General features: G+C 37.3%; 1 protein-coding gene across 1 annotated transcript; it reads left to right on the plus strand.

Annotated features, from left to right (window-relative positions):
- The first annotated feature begins 2641 nt into the window (after window positions 1-2641).
- On the plus strand, window positions 2642-17009 carry pank1a (pantothenate kinase 1a). Its single transcript, XM_026948174.3, has 7 exons — window positions 2642-2824; window positions 8582-8931; window positions 9027-9280; window positions 12390-12566; window positions 12713-12836; window positions 14306-14431; window positions 15005-17009. The coding sequence occupies exons 1-7, from the start codon at window positions 2797-2799 to the stop codon at window positions 15062-15064; spliced, it is 1119 nt and encodes a 372-aa protein (XP_026803975.2). The 5' UTR covers window positions 2642-2796; the 3' UTR covers window positions 15065-17009.
- The last annotated feature ends 1957 nt before the right edge of the window (window positions 17010-18966 follow it).

Genomic DNA, 18966 nt, shown 5'->3' on the forward strand with positions numbered 1-18966 from the left:
ATATATATATATATATATATATATATATAAAAGGTTAATATGGTGAAGTTTTCTCCAGGGTAAAGAGACGTTTATGTAACATCTATGGAAGGAGTCTCCAGTGTCAGCGCTTTGTAACAGTCAGAGGTAAAGCTGTAACTTTATGTTTTCTGGCATCTTCAGGACAGAGGAGTTTACACTTTCTGACTGCCTATAAGAGGTCCAGGTATGACCTTCAAAAGCCTATCAGATCTGCCATAAGAGACTTCTGGGACAGAGTGGAGTCTCTATCGTGGCTCTAACGCACATGTGGAGCAGTCTGTTCACTATAACAGACTACAAAGGCAGGAAAAGCATCGATGTGCCTACATCTGCCTCCTTATCAGACGAGCTCAACAATTCTCCATATTCTTTGAGGCAGGTAATACATTCCCTGCTGTGAAAATACCTGCTGACCATGACACCTGCCCTCTGGCTCTAACTACACTGAAGTAAGCAGGGCCTTTAAGAGAGTCAACGCTCAGAAGGCACCAGGACATGATAGCCTCCACGGACGTGTCAGTGCTGATCAGTTAGCAGATGTTTCCACACATCTTTAATCTCCTTTTGAGTCTGACAGTGATGCCTACCTGCTTCAAGCAGACCACCATCATCCCTTTCCCCAGGAAAACTGCTGTCGCCTGCCTGAGTGACTACTGGCCTGAAGGATCTGGGACTTAACAGTCACATGTGTAACTGGATTCTGGACTTCGTGATGGACAGACCCCAGGTGATCAGGATCGGCAGCCACACATCCTCCACACATCCTCCACAATCACACTCCACCCTGGTGCCCCACACGGATGTGTACACAGCGCCCTCTTGCACTCCCTGTTCACCCAGGACTGCTCTGATAAGCACAGCTCCAACATCATCTTCAAATATGCTGATGATACAACCATCCTGGGACTCATCACCAACAGTGACGACATTCTAGAGTAGAGGTCAGAGCACTTTCAACATAGTGTGATGACAACGATCTCTCTCTGAATTTCAGCAAGACCAAGGAGATGATTGTGGACTGCATGAAGTCACAGAGAGTGGTCCATGCTCCTATCTACATCAACGGACTGGAGGTAGAGAGAGTTAAGAGCTACAAGATCCTTGGTGTCCACATCTCTGAGGATCTCTCCTGGAGCCTCCACACAGACACAATAGTGAGAGCAGCCTGTCAGCGTCTCTACTTTCTGGGGAGGCTTAAGAAGTTTGGCATTTCCTCTGACATCATCTCAAACGTCTACTGCTGCACCATAGAGAGCATTCTGACCTGCTGCATCTCTGTTTGATATGGCAGCTGCTCTTGCTCCGACCACAAAGCTCTTCAGGGAGTGGTGAGAACAACTGAGCTCATCACTGGAAATAAACTCCCGGCTTTACAGAACATCTACCAAACTCGTCGTTTGAGGAAGGCCCGCACTAAGTATCACTAAAGACTGCATTCACCAGTAGACGCTTCCGTTGCATCCAATCACGGACAACCAGCCTGAAGAACTGTTTTTATCTCCAAGCCATCACATTTACTTACATACTTAACAGCCAGTAGGCCTTCATCTAGCACTGTGACACTTTATAACTGCCACTTCCTGATACTTAGATTTAGTTACTGTTCAGATTTATTTAAGTGGCTTAGTGGTTAGCACGTTTGTCTCGCACCTTCAGGGCTGGGGGTTCATTTCCTGCCTCTCCTCTATGTGTGTGTGTGTGTGTGTGTGTGGAGCTTACATGTTCTCCCTGTGCTTCAGGGGTTTCCTCGAGGCACAATCACACACACACACATACTCACGGACAATTTAGAGATGCCAGTCAGCCTACAGTGCATGTGTTTGGACTGGGGGAGGAAACCAGAGTACCCAGAGGAAACCCACATGTCTGTCTCTCTCTGTTTGTCCCTCACCTGTGTATGTTATTTATTAATTTCTCGGGTCGGTTTTGGGTGGTTTTATGTGGTATTATTATTATTATAGACGGTTGGAACCCCGTCCAGGGTGTCCCCAACCTTGTGCCCCGAGTCCTGTGCGACCGCGTGTAGGATAAGCGGTAAAGAAAATGGATGGATTTCCTACGTACTATTTATTGTACTCATATTTACTGTTCCGCCATATTTAATAGCACATGTCACTTTACTCTGCCATTGTACAACAGTTTCATTCACTTTATTACATTATTACTGCATCATCTCACACATCTCACATCCAAACACGTGTGTGTTCATGTTTAATAAGTGTTTGTACTGTCAAAGTCTAAATCTGAGCCTCATCACAGGGATTTCCAAACCGCTGTTTCTGTAACACTTCACTTCTGTGGCACTGTCACTGAACTTGACAACATGTCGACGAGGCTTCCTTCTGCGCTCTGATTGGTCATCTCTCTGCGCTCTGATTGGTCAGCCTGGAGTCAGGTGGTGCGTCGAAAGCGCTCCTGATTCAAACGACCAATCAGCGTCGACTCTGCCCTGCGCGAGGCTGCCGGTTCTTGCTGCAACGCCGGATACATGCGCGCTGGACCAATCAGCGTTCGAGCTTTGTGCGCGCGGGCCTAATAATATGCAAAGCAGCCACGCGTCGGACCAATCAGCGTTCGAGCTTTGTAAGCACGAGGCGTTTAAAGGGACCGCCTGTGTATGTACACAACATTTCCTGCTTTTAAGACTTGGCGCAGGTTTTTGAGAAGTTTTAATGATATAAAAATTTCACTTTCTCACTTTCTTTTATTCCGTATTTTTTCTTTTATTCCACATTTTGCCGGATTTGTTAGATTTGTGCAGATTTGAGCAGCGAGATGAAGCTGAAAAGTAATAAGAAGCCAGGTAAGGAGGAAAAGTGACACAAAATATAATAAATATTTATAATCTCTCTGTTATTATTTATATTATTATTTTATAAGGAATAGTTATATAGATGCTTTATAACATGGCAATAACATAAACAATTTTTATTGTTTAAATGTTTATATTTCATATAATGAAGCAGCTAATTACAGTAATGGCCTTACCTGAATTATATATATATATATATATCCTTTATTATTATTATTATTATTATTATTATTATTATTATTATTATTGTTGTTGTTGTTGTTGTTGTTGTTGTTATATACACGTTCTTGCTCAGATTTTGCTATAAACTAAAACAGTTTTCTGTCTTTATATAAATGTATAATATGGATATTATGATAAAATATATATCTTTTTTACTGATATTTTTTAATCTCACTAATAAACAACTGACTGGAGGAGAACATCTATTTCTGTCTGTCTCTCTCTCTCTCTCTGTCTCTCTCTCTCTGTCTGTCTCTCTCTCTCTGTCTGTCTCTCTCTCTGTCTATCTGTCTGTCTCTCTCTCTGTCTCTGTCTCTCTCTCTCTCTCTCTCTCTCTCTCTCTCTGTCTATCTGTCTGTCTCTCTCTCTCTCTCTCTCTTTCTCTCTGTTTGTCTCTCTCTGTCTATCTCTCTGTCTCTCTCTCTGTCTCTCTCTCTGTCTATCTATCTCTCTCTCTCTGTCTCTCTCTCTCTCTCTCTGTCTATCTGTCTGTCTCTCTCTGTCTCTCTCTCTGTCTCTCTCTCTCTCTCTCTCTCTCTGTCTCTCTCTCTCTCTCTCTCTCTCTTTCTCTCTGTTTGTCTATATATATATATATATATATATATATATATATATGTATACACACACACACACACACACACATATCCTTCACCCGTGTGTCTGTTAGCTGTGTGTGTTATTTATTAATGTCTCAGATGGGTCTTGGGTGGTTTTATGTGGTTATAGATTAACTGAGTGAAACTTTTAGTGACAGACAGTCAGATCAGACCAAGGACTGACTTTCTTTCTTTCTCTGTCGGTGTCTCTTTCTCTTTTTCTGTATGTCTCTCTGAATAATTAGAAGTGTAACCAAATGCTAATACAAATCTGAAGAATAAGCAGAGTATCTATCTATCTATCTATCTATCTATCTATCTATCTATCTATCTATCTATCTATCTATCTATCTACCTATCTATTTTCACTTGCCTGCTTCAGACAGGGTGTGTGCACCAGGATCCTCGTGAAACAAACAAACGAACAAATTGCATGTGTTTGAGGTTTTTACTTAAATGTAGAGCTTTAGAGCTTTAAAGAGCAGCTTACTGAAGCTCATGGATGGTTGCAAGGTTTCAGCAAATAGCCACCTCAACTACAACTCAAATACCACACAGGAAGCCTTGAGTCTAACCCAAAAATGTTCAGATGCAGGAAAATGTTCTTCTTTTTTCAGTGTTTTTGAGGAGAAACGAGTTAACAGTGGCACACTGGCAAAATAAAAACGTATCCCTTCCACATTTCTGTACAAACAAAAGAAATATAGCTCACACTGATCACATGCAAAAAATAATTGAATTAATGGTTAAAATATTAATTAAACTTTCATTGCACATGTTTCTATCATTCTGTCCGATCGTAAATGATCTATCAGAATTATAAGAAAATCTCAAAAAAATAACATACAGGCGTTATAAAGAAATGCTGCAGAAAGGACGCCATTTTGACTCGCGCTGTGAGTGCGTCCCAGGTTTATATTAGATTGTGAAAACACTTACAGCGAACTTTTCTGATCTTTCTGGAATGTAATAAACCCAAAACTGAAATAAACCTGATAAAACACTGTTAGATGGCTGTTGTTGTCGATGTAAATAGCAGTTTCTTGATTTGGGAAAGACACTGCGGTTTTGAAACACAGTTCAGTTGCTTAATCAATCACACGAGATAGAAGAGTTTCCAGAAAGTTCCACAGTGGTGTCTGGTTCAGGAGGGGAATAAAGATTTGTTCTGCAGATTGTTTTCCAGGGCATAGTGATAGAGTTCATATAAAAAAAGACACTTCTGGTGAAGTGTATAGACCACGCCCATTTCTGGTTTAAATACGAAAAACAGATACGAACTCCCCACGTTTTATCTTTAAGATGTTATGGTGTTTACGTTATAACGGACAGCGTGAGGACGGCTGACCCGAGTGTACAGAGCAGTATCAACAAGCGTGGTGAATGCAGGTTCAGTGCTCGCTGAAGTGAACTGCTCACTGCTACTCTGTACTCTCGCACAATTCACAGCGTTCGCATGCGCTCGTTTTTGCTGATCGAACTCCCTCAGGCCGGCCGTCCTCATGCTCTCCCTTTTAAAAACACTGTTTAAATGTCATAAAGATTATTTTTTTCAGATAACGTGTATGGTAGGAAGATGCTAATGTTGTGGTGTGATGACATCGACTAGGATTTCATCACATAGTATCACCTGTTATCAGATGGGTTGGTTTCTGAGAATTTTTCACGTGTAAATGTACCAGACCGATACCTGATGCCAGTATGAGTATCTTTGCAGACTTCGTTACTGTAACATCTTTATTGTTGAAAGACACTACATGCATAAAGTTCAGTAGTATGTAGTGTTCTGTGTGTTATTGTCTACTTTACTGGACTTGTATCAGTGAAGAATGTCCTTCTGATGAAATAGACTGCAACAAAATATTGCATGTTGATGAAATCACGACTGTGTAACGCCGAGGTTATTTCAGGTTGTCTGTTTCAGGGTCGTTGTGAACTTTGCTTCTCATCATCCGAGTCTGAATACAGCCATGTGTGTAACGTTATGTAATACTGCTTGCATAATAAAGTGACCTTTATATATTTCCATTTCACTTTTTAAATCGACTAGGAGACACTCCTGAATGCCAGAACTGACGAGACTTTCATCCAGCTTTTTTTCCCTGTCTTACTTTCTCCCTTCAACTTTTCTACCCTTCACCCTTCTCGGCTTTGTACATGTTTTTGGGTAAAAAAAAAGCAGCTCAAAGACCTTCAGATGCTTCTGACCTTCAGCAAACAGGACAAAAAAATGCACAAAGTATGAATCGTGAGTTAGAAAAATCAGCAGACTGTTTAGGACTCAACAGTGAGACTGTAGAAGTTTCGTAGAAGAGAGTCTCCACCGGCTGACCAGAAACTGATAACAGCAAAAGTAGTGAGAATAAAAGTAAGGTGAATAACAGGTGTATGGCTCCAGGAGTGGCTCAGTGGTTAAGGCTCTGGGTTCGAATCCCCTTAACTCCCTCTGCTCCTGGATTGTAGGGACTTTATGATTTCTGTGAGGACTCCATAGCGGTGTATCGGACCCAATTACCCAGGTTTCGGCACCACTGATGGTAGCACTCTGATGAGTTTGAGAGAATTAATGACTCAGGAGGCAGGCGTGAGAGACTGTGGTGTTCATTTATTTATGGATTACGTCCCACTCGACTTTTTAGCACGGCTTTCTGATCTGAAATATTCTTACGTTAAACAAAATAACTTCAAGCGGCACGCCCTCAAGGGAAATTGCTTTGCTCTGCGCTACAGTTTCTTTATAGAAACCGAAATGGAGCATCGTTAATTACACAGGTGGACGCTCATTATTCATTAAATCAGCCGTTCCTTTCTCCAGCTACACAGCTAAACTACGCCCCCTGCTGCCACACGGATGTCTGAAAATGCTCACTGCATCTTTAAGAGATTTATTTACAGTACCTTTAGTGTGGTGAAAAGGTGATCAAATGCCCTCTAGGGTGTCTTTAGAATGGTGAAAAGGTGATGAAATGCCCTCTAGGGTGCCTTTAGAGTGGTGAAAAGGTGATTAAATGCCCCTAGGGAGCCTTTAGAGTGGTGAAAAGGTGATTAAATGCCCCTAGGGAGCCTTTAGAGTGGTGAAAAGGTGATGAAATGCCCTCTAGGGTGCCTTTAGAGTGGTGAAAAGGTGATTAAATGCCCCTAGGGAGCCTTTAGAGTGGTGAAAAGGTGATGAAATGCCCTCTAGGGTGTCTTTAGAATGGTGAAAAGGTGATGAAATGCCCTCTAGGGTGCCTTTAGAGTGGTGAAAAGGTGATTAAATGCCCCTAGGGAGCCTTTAGAGTGGTGAAAAGGTGATTAAATGCCCCTAGGGAGCCTTTAGATTGGTGAAAAGGTGATGAAATGCCCCTAGGGTGCCTTTAGAGTGGTGAAAAGGTGATTAAATGCCCCTAGGGAGCCTTTAGAGTGGTGAAAAGGTGATGAAATGCCCCTAGGGAGCCTTTAGAGTGGTGAAAAGGTGATTAAATGCCCCTAGGGAGCCTTTAGAGTGGTGAAAAGGTGATTAAATGCCCCTAGGGAGCCTTTAGATTGGTGAAAAGGTGATGAAATGCCCCTAGGGAGCCTTTAGAGTGGTGAAAAGGTGATTAAATGCCCCTAGGGAGCCTTTAGAGTGGTGAAAAGGTGATGAAATGCCCTCTAGGGTGCCTTTAGAGTGGTGAAAAGGTGATGAAATGCCCTCTAGGGTGCCTTTAGAGTGGTGAAAAGGTGATTAAATGCCCCTAGGGAGCCTTTAGAGTGGTGAAAAGGTGATTAAATGCCCCTAGGGAGCCTTTAGATTGGTGAAAAGGTGATGAAATGCCCCTAGGGTGCCTTTAGAGTGGTGAAAAGGTGATTAAATGCCCCTAGGGAGCCTTTAGAGTGGTGAAAAGGTGATGAAATGCCCCTAGGGAGCCTTTAGAGTGGTGAAAAGGTGATTAAATGCCCCTAGGGAGCCTTTAGAGTGGTGAAAAGGTGATGAAATGCCCTCTAGGGTGCCTTTAGAGTGGTGAAAAGGTGATGAAATGCCCTCTAGGGTGCCTTTAGAGTGGTGAAAAGGTGATTAAATGCCCTCTAGGGTGCCTTTAGAGTGGTGAAAAGGTGATTAAATGCCCCTAGGGAGCCTTTAGAGTGGTGAAAAGGTGATGAAATGCCCTCTAGGGTGCCTTTAGAGTGGTGAAAAGGTGATTAAATGCCCCTAGGGTGCCTTTAGAGTGGTGAAAAGGTGATGAAATGCCCTCTAGGGTGCCTTTAGAGTGGTGAAAAGGTGATTAAATGCCCTCTAGGGTGCCTTTAGAGTGGTGAAAAGGTGATGAAATGCCCCTAGGGTGCCCTTAGATTGGTGAAAAGGTGATGAAATGCCCTCTAGGGTGCCTTTAGAGTGGTGAAAAGGTGATGAAATGCCCCTAGGGTGCCTTTAGAGTGGTGAAAAGGTGATTAAATGCCCCTAGGGAGCCTTTAGAGTGGTGAAAAGGTGATTAAATGCCCCTAGGGTGCCTTTAGAGTGGTGAAAAGGTGATGAAATGCCCTCTAGGGTGCCTTTTCAATGGAAAATACGTGATAGAGTGCCCTTTAGGGTTCTCTTATGTGTGAGGAAACATGATGAAGTGCCCTAATGGGTGTCTAATAGCAGGCGTCCTATTGATTTTCTCATCCTTGTTGATCAGACAACCTAACTTAGACATTTTACAACCCTTAAAGATTCTTTGATTGTCACTCTGTCACTCACTTTCTCTGTCAGAACCCTTTTGCGCAGGTAAGAACCCTTAACTATCCAATGGATCCTTAAAGAACCCTTGAAGAACCTTCTTTTAAGAGTGTACTATCTGACCTTCCTGATCTAATAAAGAGCAAACCTAGAAAGCAGGATCAGGAGATTCTGAGATTGGACCTGACAACCTTCTCATTAGTGGTCCAGAGCTATAACCGCTCTCTTTCACTGTCCCGTCTCCTCCAGAATTCCCCTGGTTCGGTCTGGATATTGGTGGCTCTCTGGTGAAGCTGGTGTACTTCGAGCCAAACGACATGACGGAGGAGGAAGAAGAGGAGCTGGAGAGCTTACGGACGATCTGCTCGTACCTCAGAGCCAACACGCTGTACAGGAAGTGCGCCGTGCAGGACATTCAGCTGGAGCTACGTGACCTGTGCGTGTGCGGACGAGTCGGAACGCTGCACTTTATCCGCTTCCAAACAGCCGACGTCACGCCGTTCCTCGCCGCCGTGCAAGAGAAAACGATCGGCAAGCTCCAAGGGACGATCTGCGCCACTGGGGGCGGGGCATACAAGTTTGAGAACGACTTCAGGACGGTGAGATGAAACAATAAATATTGTTAACAACGATATTTACGTACTGTATGTTTACTGGCGTTCTAGCGTCTTTGTCTCCACCTCTCTGTCTGTAGATGGCGGGTGTGGAGTTAGCAAAGCTGGACGAGTTGGACTGCCTGATCCGCGGGCTGCTCTATTTGGACTCGGTTGGGTTTAACGGAAAACAAGAGTGTTATTATTTTGAGAACCCGACCGACACGCAGCGCTGCGTGAAGCGGCCATGTTGTCTGGAGAACCCGTTCCCCATGCTGCTGGTCAACATCGGGTCGGGTGTCAGCGTCCTCGCCGTTTACTCCGAGAAGAAACACAAACGCATCACCGGCACCAGGTCAGCTCGCAAAAACTGGATTTGGATTCATATGAAGTTCAAGATTTTAACTAACAAACACAGTGACACAAAAATTACTAAAAATGACAGACAAGGAATTTCTTGGGAATTTCTTTAAAAATAAATGAGATTAAAAAGAAGCTTCAAAATTTTACTTAAATTCAGACCTGTCAGGTTTGCTATTTTTTTATTTTATTTTTTAAAGAAATGAGCATCAGTGATTAGTTAATTATTAATAAAAAAGTACTCAATAAAAATATAAAAAGCAATTTATAAAAGAATGGTTATCTGAAGCTCTATTTCCACTGTTGTTTTTTTAGTTACTTTTCTTTTATTCTACTCATCGTAGTTTTTGCTAATGTCTGAGTATCTGCTAATTAATTTCCTCCTAAATTCCCACGCTTTATTTACTGTTAGTAATAAACATCAGTGATTATTTTGCGTTCCAGTCTGTGTGGGGGGACGTTTCTGAGTGTGATTGTAATGAGTGTGTGATTGTAATGAGTGTGTGATTATAGCGAGTGTGTGATTATGGCGAGTGTGTGATTATAATGTGTGTGTGATTATAGCGAGTGTGTGATTATAGAGAGTGTGTGATTATAATGTGTGTGTGATTATAGCGAGTGTGATTATAGTGAGTGTGTGATTGTAATGAGTGTGTGATTATAGCGAGTGTGTGATTATAGTGAGTGTGTGATTATAGTGAGTGTGTGATTATAGCGAGTGTGTGATTATGGCGAGTGTGTGATTATAATGTGTGTGTGATTATAGCGAGTGTGTGATTATAATGTGTGTGTGATTATAGCGAGTGTGATTATAGTGAGTGTGTGATTGTAATGAGTGTGTGATTATAGCGAGTGTGTGATTATAATGTGTGTGTGATTATAGCGAGTGTGTGATTATAGAGAGTGTGTGATTATAATGTGTGTGTGATTATAGCGAGTGTGATTATAGTGAGTGTGTGATTGTAATGAGTGTGTGATTATAGCGAGTGTGTGATTATAATGTGTGTGTGATTATAGCGAGTGTGTGATTATAGAGAGTGTGTGATTATAATGTGTGTGTGATTATAGCGAGTGTGATTATAGTGAGTGTGTGATTGTAATGAGTGTGTGATTATAGCGAGTGTGTGATTATAGTGAGTGTGTGATTATAGCGAGTGTGTGATTATGGCGAGTGTGTGATTATAATGTGTGTGTGATTATAGCGAGTGTGTGATTATAGAGAGTGTGTGATTATAATGTGTGTGTGATTATAGCGAGTGTGATTATAGTGAGTGTGTGATTATAATGTGTGTGTGATTATAGCGAGTGTGATTATAGTGAGTGTGTGATTGTAATGAGTGTGTGATTATAGCGAGTGTGTGATTATAGTGAGTGTGTGATTATAGCGAGTGTGTGATTATGGCGAGTGTGTGATTATAATGTGTGTGTGATTATAGCGAGTGTGTGATTATAGAGAGTGTGTGATTATAATGTGTGTGTGATTATAGCGAGTGTGATTATAGTGAGTGTGTGATTGTAATGAGTGTGTGATTATAGCGAGTGTGTGATTATAGTGAGTGTGTGATTATAGCGAGTGTGTGATTATAGTGAGTGTGTGATTATAGTGAGTGTGTGATTATAGCGAGTGTGTGATTATAGTGAGTGTGTGATTATAATGAGTGTGTGATTATAATGAGTGTGTGATTATAATGAGTGTGTGATTATAGCGAGTGTGTGATTATAGCGAGTGTGTGATTATAGTGAGTGTGTGATTGTAATGAGTGTGTGATTATAGCGAGTGTGTGATTATAATGTGTGTGTGATTATAGCGAGTGTGTGATTATAGAGAGTGTGTGATTATAATGTGTGTGTGATTATAGCGAGTGTGATTATAGTGAGTGTGTGATTGTAATGAGTGTGTGATTATAGCGAGTGTGTGATTATAGTGAGTGTGTGATTATAGCGAGTGTGTGATTATGGCGAGTGTGTGATTATAATGTGTGTGTGATTATAGCGAGTGTGTGATTATAGAGAGTGTGTGATTATAATGTGTGTGTGATTATAGCGAGTGTGATTATAGTGAGTGTGTGATTGTAATGAGTGTGTGATTATAGCGAGTGTGATTATAGTGAGTGTGTGATTGTAATGAGTGTGTGATTATAGCGAGTGTGTGATTATAGTGAGTGTGTGATTATAGCGAGTGTGTGATTATGGCGAGTGTGTGATTATAATGTGTGTGTGATTATAGCGAGTGTGTGATTATAGAGAGTGTGTGATTATAATGTGTGTGTGATTATAGCGAGTGTGATTATAGTGAGTGTGTGATTGTAATGAGTGTGTGATTATAGCGAGTGTGTGATTATAGTGAGTGTGTGATTATAGCGAGTGTGTGATTATAGCGAGTGTGTGATTATAGCGAGTGTGTGATTATAGTGAGTGTGTGATTATAATGAGTGTGTGATTATAATGAGTGTGTGATTATAATGAGTGTGTGATTATAGCGAGTGTGTGATTATAGCGAGTGTGTGATTATAGTGAGTGTGTGATTATAGTGAGTGTGTGATTATAGCGAGTGTGTGATTATAGAGAGTGTGTGATTATAATGTGTGTGTGATTATAGCGAGTGTGATTATAGTGAGTGTGTGATTATAGCGAGTGTGTGATTATAGTGAGTGTGTGATTATAGTGAGTGTGTGATTATAGCGAGTGTGTGATTATAGTGAGTGTGTGATTATAATGAGTGTGTGATTATAGCGAGTGTGTGATTATAATGAGTGTGTGATTATAATGAGTGTGTGATTATAATGAGTGTGTGATTATACACTTGTAATGAGTGTGTGATTGTAGTGAGTGTGTGATTGTAATGAGTGTGTGATTATACACTTGTAATGAGTGTGTGATTGTAATGAGTGTGTGATTATACACTTGTAATAAGTGTGTGATTATAGCGAGTGTGTGATTATAGCGAGTGTGTGATTATGGCGAGTGTGTGATTATAGTGAGTGTGTGATTATGGCGAGTGTGTGATTATTGCGAGTGTGTGATTATTGCGAGTGTGTGATTATGGCGAGTGTGTGATTATAGCGAGTGTGTGATTGTAAGGAGTGTGTTATTTTGCGTTCCAGTCTGGGTGGGGGAACGTTTCTGGGTCTGTGCTGTCTGTTGACCGGCTGTGAGACGTTTGAGGAAGCACTGGAGATGGCGAGTAAAGGAGACGGAAACAACGTGGACAAACTGGTGAAGGATATTTACGGAGGAGATTATCAACGGTTCAGCCTCCAGGGGTCCACTGTCGCCTCCAGGTGTGTGTGTGTGTGCGGGTATGGCGAGTGTGTGATTATAAAGAGTGTGTGATTATAAAGAGTGTGTGATTACACTGTTTAATCTGAAATGGTATTAAAAATGTTTGCTCATTTCCGTGTGTGTGTGTGTGTGTTTGTGTGTGTAGTTTTGGTCACATGATGAGTAAGGAGAAGAGGGACAGCATCTCTAAAGAAGACCTGGCCAGAGCCACGCTGGTCACCATCACCAACAACATCGGCTCCATCGCACGCATGTGTGCCGTCAACGAGGTGTGTGTTAGTGTGTGTGTGTGTGTGTGCGTGTGTGTGAGCGGGAGAACAGTACAGAAAGCTTAAAGTCTGTATGATGCTAAAATGGAGACTTTAAGCTTCAAGATAAATAAAAGTGTCACCACTCAGAAAATGTCAGGTGGCGCAACCACACGTTAATGAAAAATATTTATTTAAAAATATGTATAAATGACTCTTTTCATTGTCTACATGCATAACACATTTATTTATTAAATTTTTATAATTTTTCATATACATGGCAACATTTCAAACATTTTCAACATTCAGTTTTTCATTAAATGACAGAAAAATGATATAAAAACACAAACACGTATATGAATTACACAAGCTGTTACAGTTCTTACCTAATTGCAAAATTATTTATAAAATTTATTTCTTTAAATCCGTGTTTTCGTCGGTTGCACCGTCTGACTCAGTGCTGTGCCACGTGACTTTTCAGGCTTTTTTTTAATTAAACAGGCAACCACATGGACACTCATCTAAATCTTTGTGCTTGAAATCATGCTTATATGTAAAATTATAAAATTAACAAACATTATTATAATAATAACAACACATTTTAATGGTTTTCTTGCGGTCGTACCGCCTGACGTGGTAAACTGAACCAGACTACCCATGACTCGAAAATGAGCATTATTTTAATATTTGTTTAAGGGCTACTGACCTCATCATCGCGTCATTAAGATCACTTGAGGTCTTTGTTGTGATGCAATGACAAGATCAGTAGCTATTTCACAAATTCTGAAAAAAAAAAAAAAAAAAAAGCTCCGTGATCTTTGAAGGAATCAGAATTTATTAAGGTTTTTTTGACGAGTTGAATCATTTTAACGCTGTCCTATTTTGCAACATGTTACAAAAGTTAATCATGGCAAACTACTTCCTGTCAAATTTAATGTGACTTTTTTTAAATAGTTTATTTAATCTGTACATACCGTATAGTCAGACGGTCGCACCACATGATGTTTTTAGACTTTGAGAGGCAAAAATGATGAAAAGGAACTTAGGAAAGTTCCTTAAGGTCCTTTTTATAGGAAAATTTTGGAATTGGACACAATTCAAAACAGTTTTTTTAATTATTATTGTTACCTACATTAGCCTCTAATGTGAAAGTAAAGAACTTGTGTACGTTTAATGTGTAAGTATTTCTGTAAAATGTATTGAATCATGTTAAAAGTTGTGAAAGTCACTGATGTTAGCTTGTACATATGTGTTGTCTGGTAGGAATCAGAACAATTATTAGCTAACCTTCCCATTTAGCTAGCTTACAACAGCGTAAACAGTTATAGGATGTTAAGATTGCATTGATCTGATGGTTTTACCAGAGAAAATAAAAATACCTTTGATTATATCACGTGTTTTAAAGAAAAAAATGGCTTTAATTTGGGTAAATTTACTTCCAGGGCCTGTATCTAGGGTCATCATATATGTTAATATTTTTTTTTTAACAGAAAATCGACAGGGTGGTGTTTGTCGGGAATTTCTTGCGGATCAACACGCTGTCGATGAAGCTGCTCGCCTACGCCATGGACTTCTGGTCAAAAGGACAACTGAAGGCTCTTTTCCTAGAGCACGAGGTAAAAAATCTGTCACTAGTCTTATATAAAACGTCCTGTGACACATTTGTACGAACGTGATGAAGTGTGTCTCGTTTCGAAGGACAGCCATTTTGTAAAGTTTTGCGTTTTATGGACAAAATGTCAAATTTCCGCACATGATCCACCAGAACGGTGGTTCTAATTTTTAGGATTTCTACTTCTGCATGAGCGTCAAACAACCAATTATCCGCTTTTTCTAAAATATTCAAAATATTAAAATATAGTATTACTTTTTAAGTCGTGTGCTGCAGACTGCAATTTGGCTACTAGCTTTTCTCATCGGAAATAAAATAAAATGCTGCATGGACAGGCCACGCCCACAAAAAACCCCGAGAATGCAGGAATGCAGGATGAGGAACATATTTATCATTTATCTTTTATTTTACTGGACAAACAGGTTCAAAAGGGGGCGGAGCTTAAGTTACATTTGAAGCTTTCTGAATATGACATCGCAATATTTTATGCTGGTGAGGGATTGTGTACGCTATTACACTGAGTAATGTATATTAGTGTTAGGCTAATGTGTGTGTGTGTGTGTGTGTGTGTGTTTAGGGATACTTCGGAGCAGTCGGAGCTTTCCTCGAGCTCGTAAAGTCGTCTGAGGATTCCTGAGAAACGCCTCGCGTCTCCGCCTGATGTTAACGTGTAAACTGTAAATAACCTTTAAAGCTGTTATTATTGTAAGATAAAGATGTTTTTATCACTAATTCACTCTGAAGAGAGATTTTTTTTTCAGCAGTGTTTTTGTAACATGTATAAAGTGTGGGTTTATTCTGGAGGAAGAAAAAAAATCATGATCATTACGTGTCAGTGTGTCACTGATATTCTTACAATTTACAACAAAAAAATATGCAAATGAGATTTTGTCTAATTAACTACGCAAAATGTTGCATACTACAAAAATAATCTAGTTTTTTTGATGCTAGAATTAATATTTATGTCACTGTGAAGATTTTTCTTTAACAATTCCGTTATTGTTTAATCAAGAAAACTTTATAAAACTTTTATAAAAATACATTTTGTCCTTTTTCAGTATAAAATCTAACATTCCAGCGATAAATAATCAACATTTTCAGAAATTCCTCTTTGATTTATTTCTAATTAGGGATAAGAATGAACGCATGCGTCTCATCTACAAACTGAAATTTTTGGTTATGAATGTTGAAAAAAAAAAATCAGTAAACAAGGTTTTTATGGAGAAGGAACGTGGCGTGATGATGAAGTGGGCGGAGCTTAACATCTTCAAAAGTGCGAATTCTATTTAATTTTTTTTTATTCATAATGTTTTAAGAGAAAACATGTTTATAGATTAAATTCATCCAGAAATCTAAAAAATTCATCATCTTTTGAATTGCTTAACCTAGATATAAGATATCTACTGCGCATCTTTACTTTTATAAATTAAAATATTTTAAATCTGAAATATTTTAACCCTTTTAAGTCAATTAATGACTTTTTTTTTTATAATTTAAGAAAATATAAGATGTAAATCACCTCCAAATCACTTGAACATTACTGTAAATTAACATAAACTTCCGTAAGACTATTTATTGTTCTCAATCTTTATTTACTTTGTACATAAAATAAAAAAAATAAATAACAAAAGACTGAATGTAAAAAATGTTTTGGTGCCGGATTCCACTGATCAGCTTAGATTTTTAAAAACTAAACTTTTTTGTTTTGTTTTGTTTTTGTGTTGTTTTTGGCAAGATGATTTTTTTTACCTCCTTGTCATGCAACAATTCTAAACTGTGTAAATTTTTTTATGTTATGAAATAATATTTTCTAATATTTTTGTCTTCAACATTACATATTTTAGACCTGAATGTTAAAAAACACGGACATTTAAAGATTAATTTCTTTAAAAAAAATTATTTCAGGCATATTGTTTTAACCTTTTACTTCCATTCAAGTTTTATTATATGTATATATAATATTTATTATAAGTAATATTTAGACAGAGTCCAAATTCACATATCATGTAATTTTAAGAAAAAAAAAGATATATAAAAGAATGTGGATATGCATATAAATTATTTATGCATGAAAGAGTTAAAAAGTATAAATAAAGTCTGAAACTGAAGCTTGTACTGTGAACGCAGTGATTTTTTTTTTCCATTTAAATGTAGCTTCATTTCTGTACGTATTTTTTTTTTTAAAAAAGATATGTGTTGTATTTTCCATGAAAAAAATCAGAAAGGAAATAATTTTATTTAAATAAATGTAAATTTTTCTTTATTTTTATTTGTAATGTATGCAAGATTGTAAATGATGAGGTTTTTACGTGGAAACTGGAGGAATAAAATGTCACTTTACTAAAAATGTAAAAAAAAAAAAAAAAAAATTGCATGTCTGCTGTTCATGTCTGTGTTTTAAATATTATAATATTTTTTTTTTCATCCTTCATTTGGTGCTTTTTATTGTTTTTATAATCACTGATCTGTGATATTTGACTAAACAATTAAAAAAAAATTGTGTTGTATTGGAAACAGTGGATCTGATTATGTGTTGACTTTGGAAAAGATATTTAGAAGTAGAAATAAATGATAAAAATATACATTTAATTTTTTACATTTCAATTTATTTCTTGTCGTTTTGTTGCATTTCTTTAAAATGCCATTTAAAAAAAACTAGAAAAAAATTCATTATAAAATCTCACATTCAAAATCTGTGCAAATTTACTAAATGATTAAATCTGAAATTAGCAAATTATTGAATTGAATTATTATTGAATTATAAGAAGCTTCTGTTTTTAACCGATATTTTCTTATTGTTCGGGCAAAACTCAAAAGCAGGATCTTAAAAATCCTTATAAATCCATTTAAAAATTTTACAAAATTATGTGGATTAACCACAAAATATTTACCTTCTGACAAAAAAAATGATAAATTTGCCGTCGGGTAACTTTGTGTCGCTGCCATTAAAAAAATAGGCCTCATGTTTTACATTTTTTAATTATTATTATTATTATTGTTATTATTATTATTATTATAAAAAACATGAAAAGTTTTAAATAATTGAAAAATCTTAAGTCATTTCTTTTCACAGATCACCATTAAAAAAAAAAAAATCCAAATATTACTAAGCCTCACTTTTTGAATCAAATTCTTTCTGACATTTCTGTTTTTTTTTTTTTTTTTTAATATTTAATTTTTCACATAGGTATAATTTTCTTATTGAATAACTTTTTTTTATATTTTGGGTCGAAAAGAGAATTTTTTGTGACTTAAACCATGAAAAGTGTAAAAGTTTTGGAGGAAACTTAAAGATTAAATTAAAAAAAAGGTCGCTGTAGACACAAAGTTTGTTTTCATCGATGTCTGATTAGCTTTTATTCAGATTATAACACAAGGCTAATAGATCGACGAAGTTTTTCAGATTGTCCTCGTATTTTTTTTTTCTTTGGTAAACATCAGGCTTGATATGTGGAACAGGAAAAAAAAATGCTGCGTCAGGAACAACAGGCAATCTGTGTTCCTGAAAAGTCATTTTATGATTTTATGATTTTATGACTTTACGACCTTTGACACGTGTTTAGCAGCGCAGAAGCGAATCTACAGGTGAGTGAACGACTGTGCTTCCTGATTTCTGTCTGAATTTAACGCCTGTTAGCTTAGAAGTGAATAAAAATGAGAAAATTCTTAATTTATTCATTATATTAAGAACGTGATGAGTGTATTATTAACGTTATGTAACTTTGAGAGTGTCTTTTCTGTTTCTTTTATCACAAAAGTTAAGAGTAAAACTTTAAAGCTTAAATTTCAGCCCCATTTTAAGGGACATTAAAACTCTGGATTTAAATCATGATTTAAAAAAAAAAAAAAACTCGGACTGATCAAATGCAGCTTGAGTCACAATATTTCCCTAAATATTAATTACATTTTACTTTTTTTTCTAATATAAATAAAATATTTTTTCTAAAATTGTGTTTCTATCTTTATACTTTTACACTATTAACTTTCAGTTTCTATTCTATTGTAATATCATGTCTCGTATATCATATCAACTTAATATCATGTAATATATTCTGTTTTTAAATATAAAATTTAGAATTATAAATCTTTTTTAGATTACTGTTATACTGTATACTGTAGTATATAATATTATATTTATAATAATCATTTTATTCTACACTTACATAGATATCTATTTTATTATTACTTAAACTGTTAAGTTGGTAATTGTTTGCACATTTTAAGAATATTATTATATATTATTAATATTAATATTATTATACTTTCCTAGCAAGTCTCTATCTGTATTTATTTATTTATTTATTTATTTATTTTTGGGTTTTTGTCTCAAGCAAATAGTGTAAGAATTTCCTTCAGGATCAATAAGTTATAAGTTATATTTATAATCTTATATTAATTAACTGTAAATTACTTTTAAATTCTAAGATTTCAGTTATTTTTATTCTTTTTATTCAATTATTTTTATTATTTTATCCTATTCTATCAACATTATTATTGTTATATTTCTTAAATTCGTAAATTTCCTAAACTATTATAAAT

The sequence above is a fragment of the Pangasianodon hypophthalmus genome, chromosome 10, assembly GCF_027358585.1.
Source record: "Pangasianodon hypophthalmus isolate fPanHyp1 chromosome 10, fPanHyp1.pri, whole genome shotgun sequence".
In the NCBI taxonomy this organism is placed as follows: domain Eukaryota; kingdom Metazoa; phylum Chordata; class Actinopteri; order Siluriformes; family Pangasiidae; genus Pangasianodon; species Pangasianodon hypophthalmus.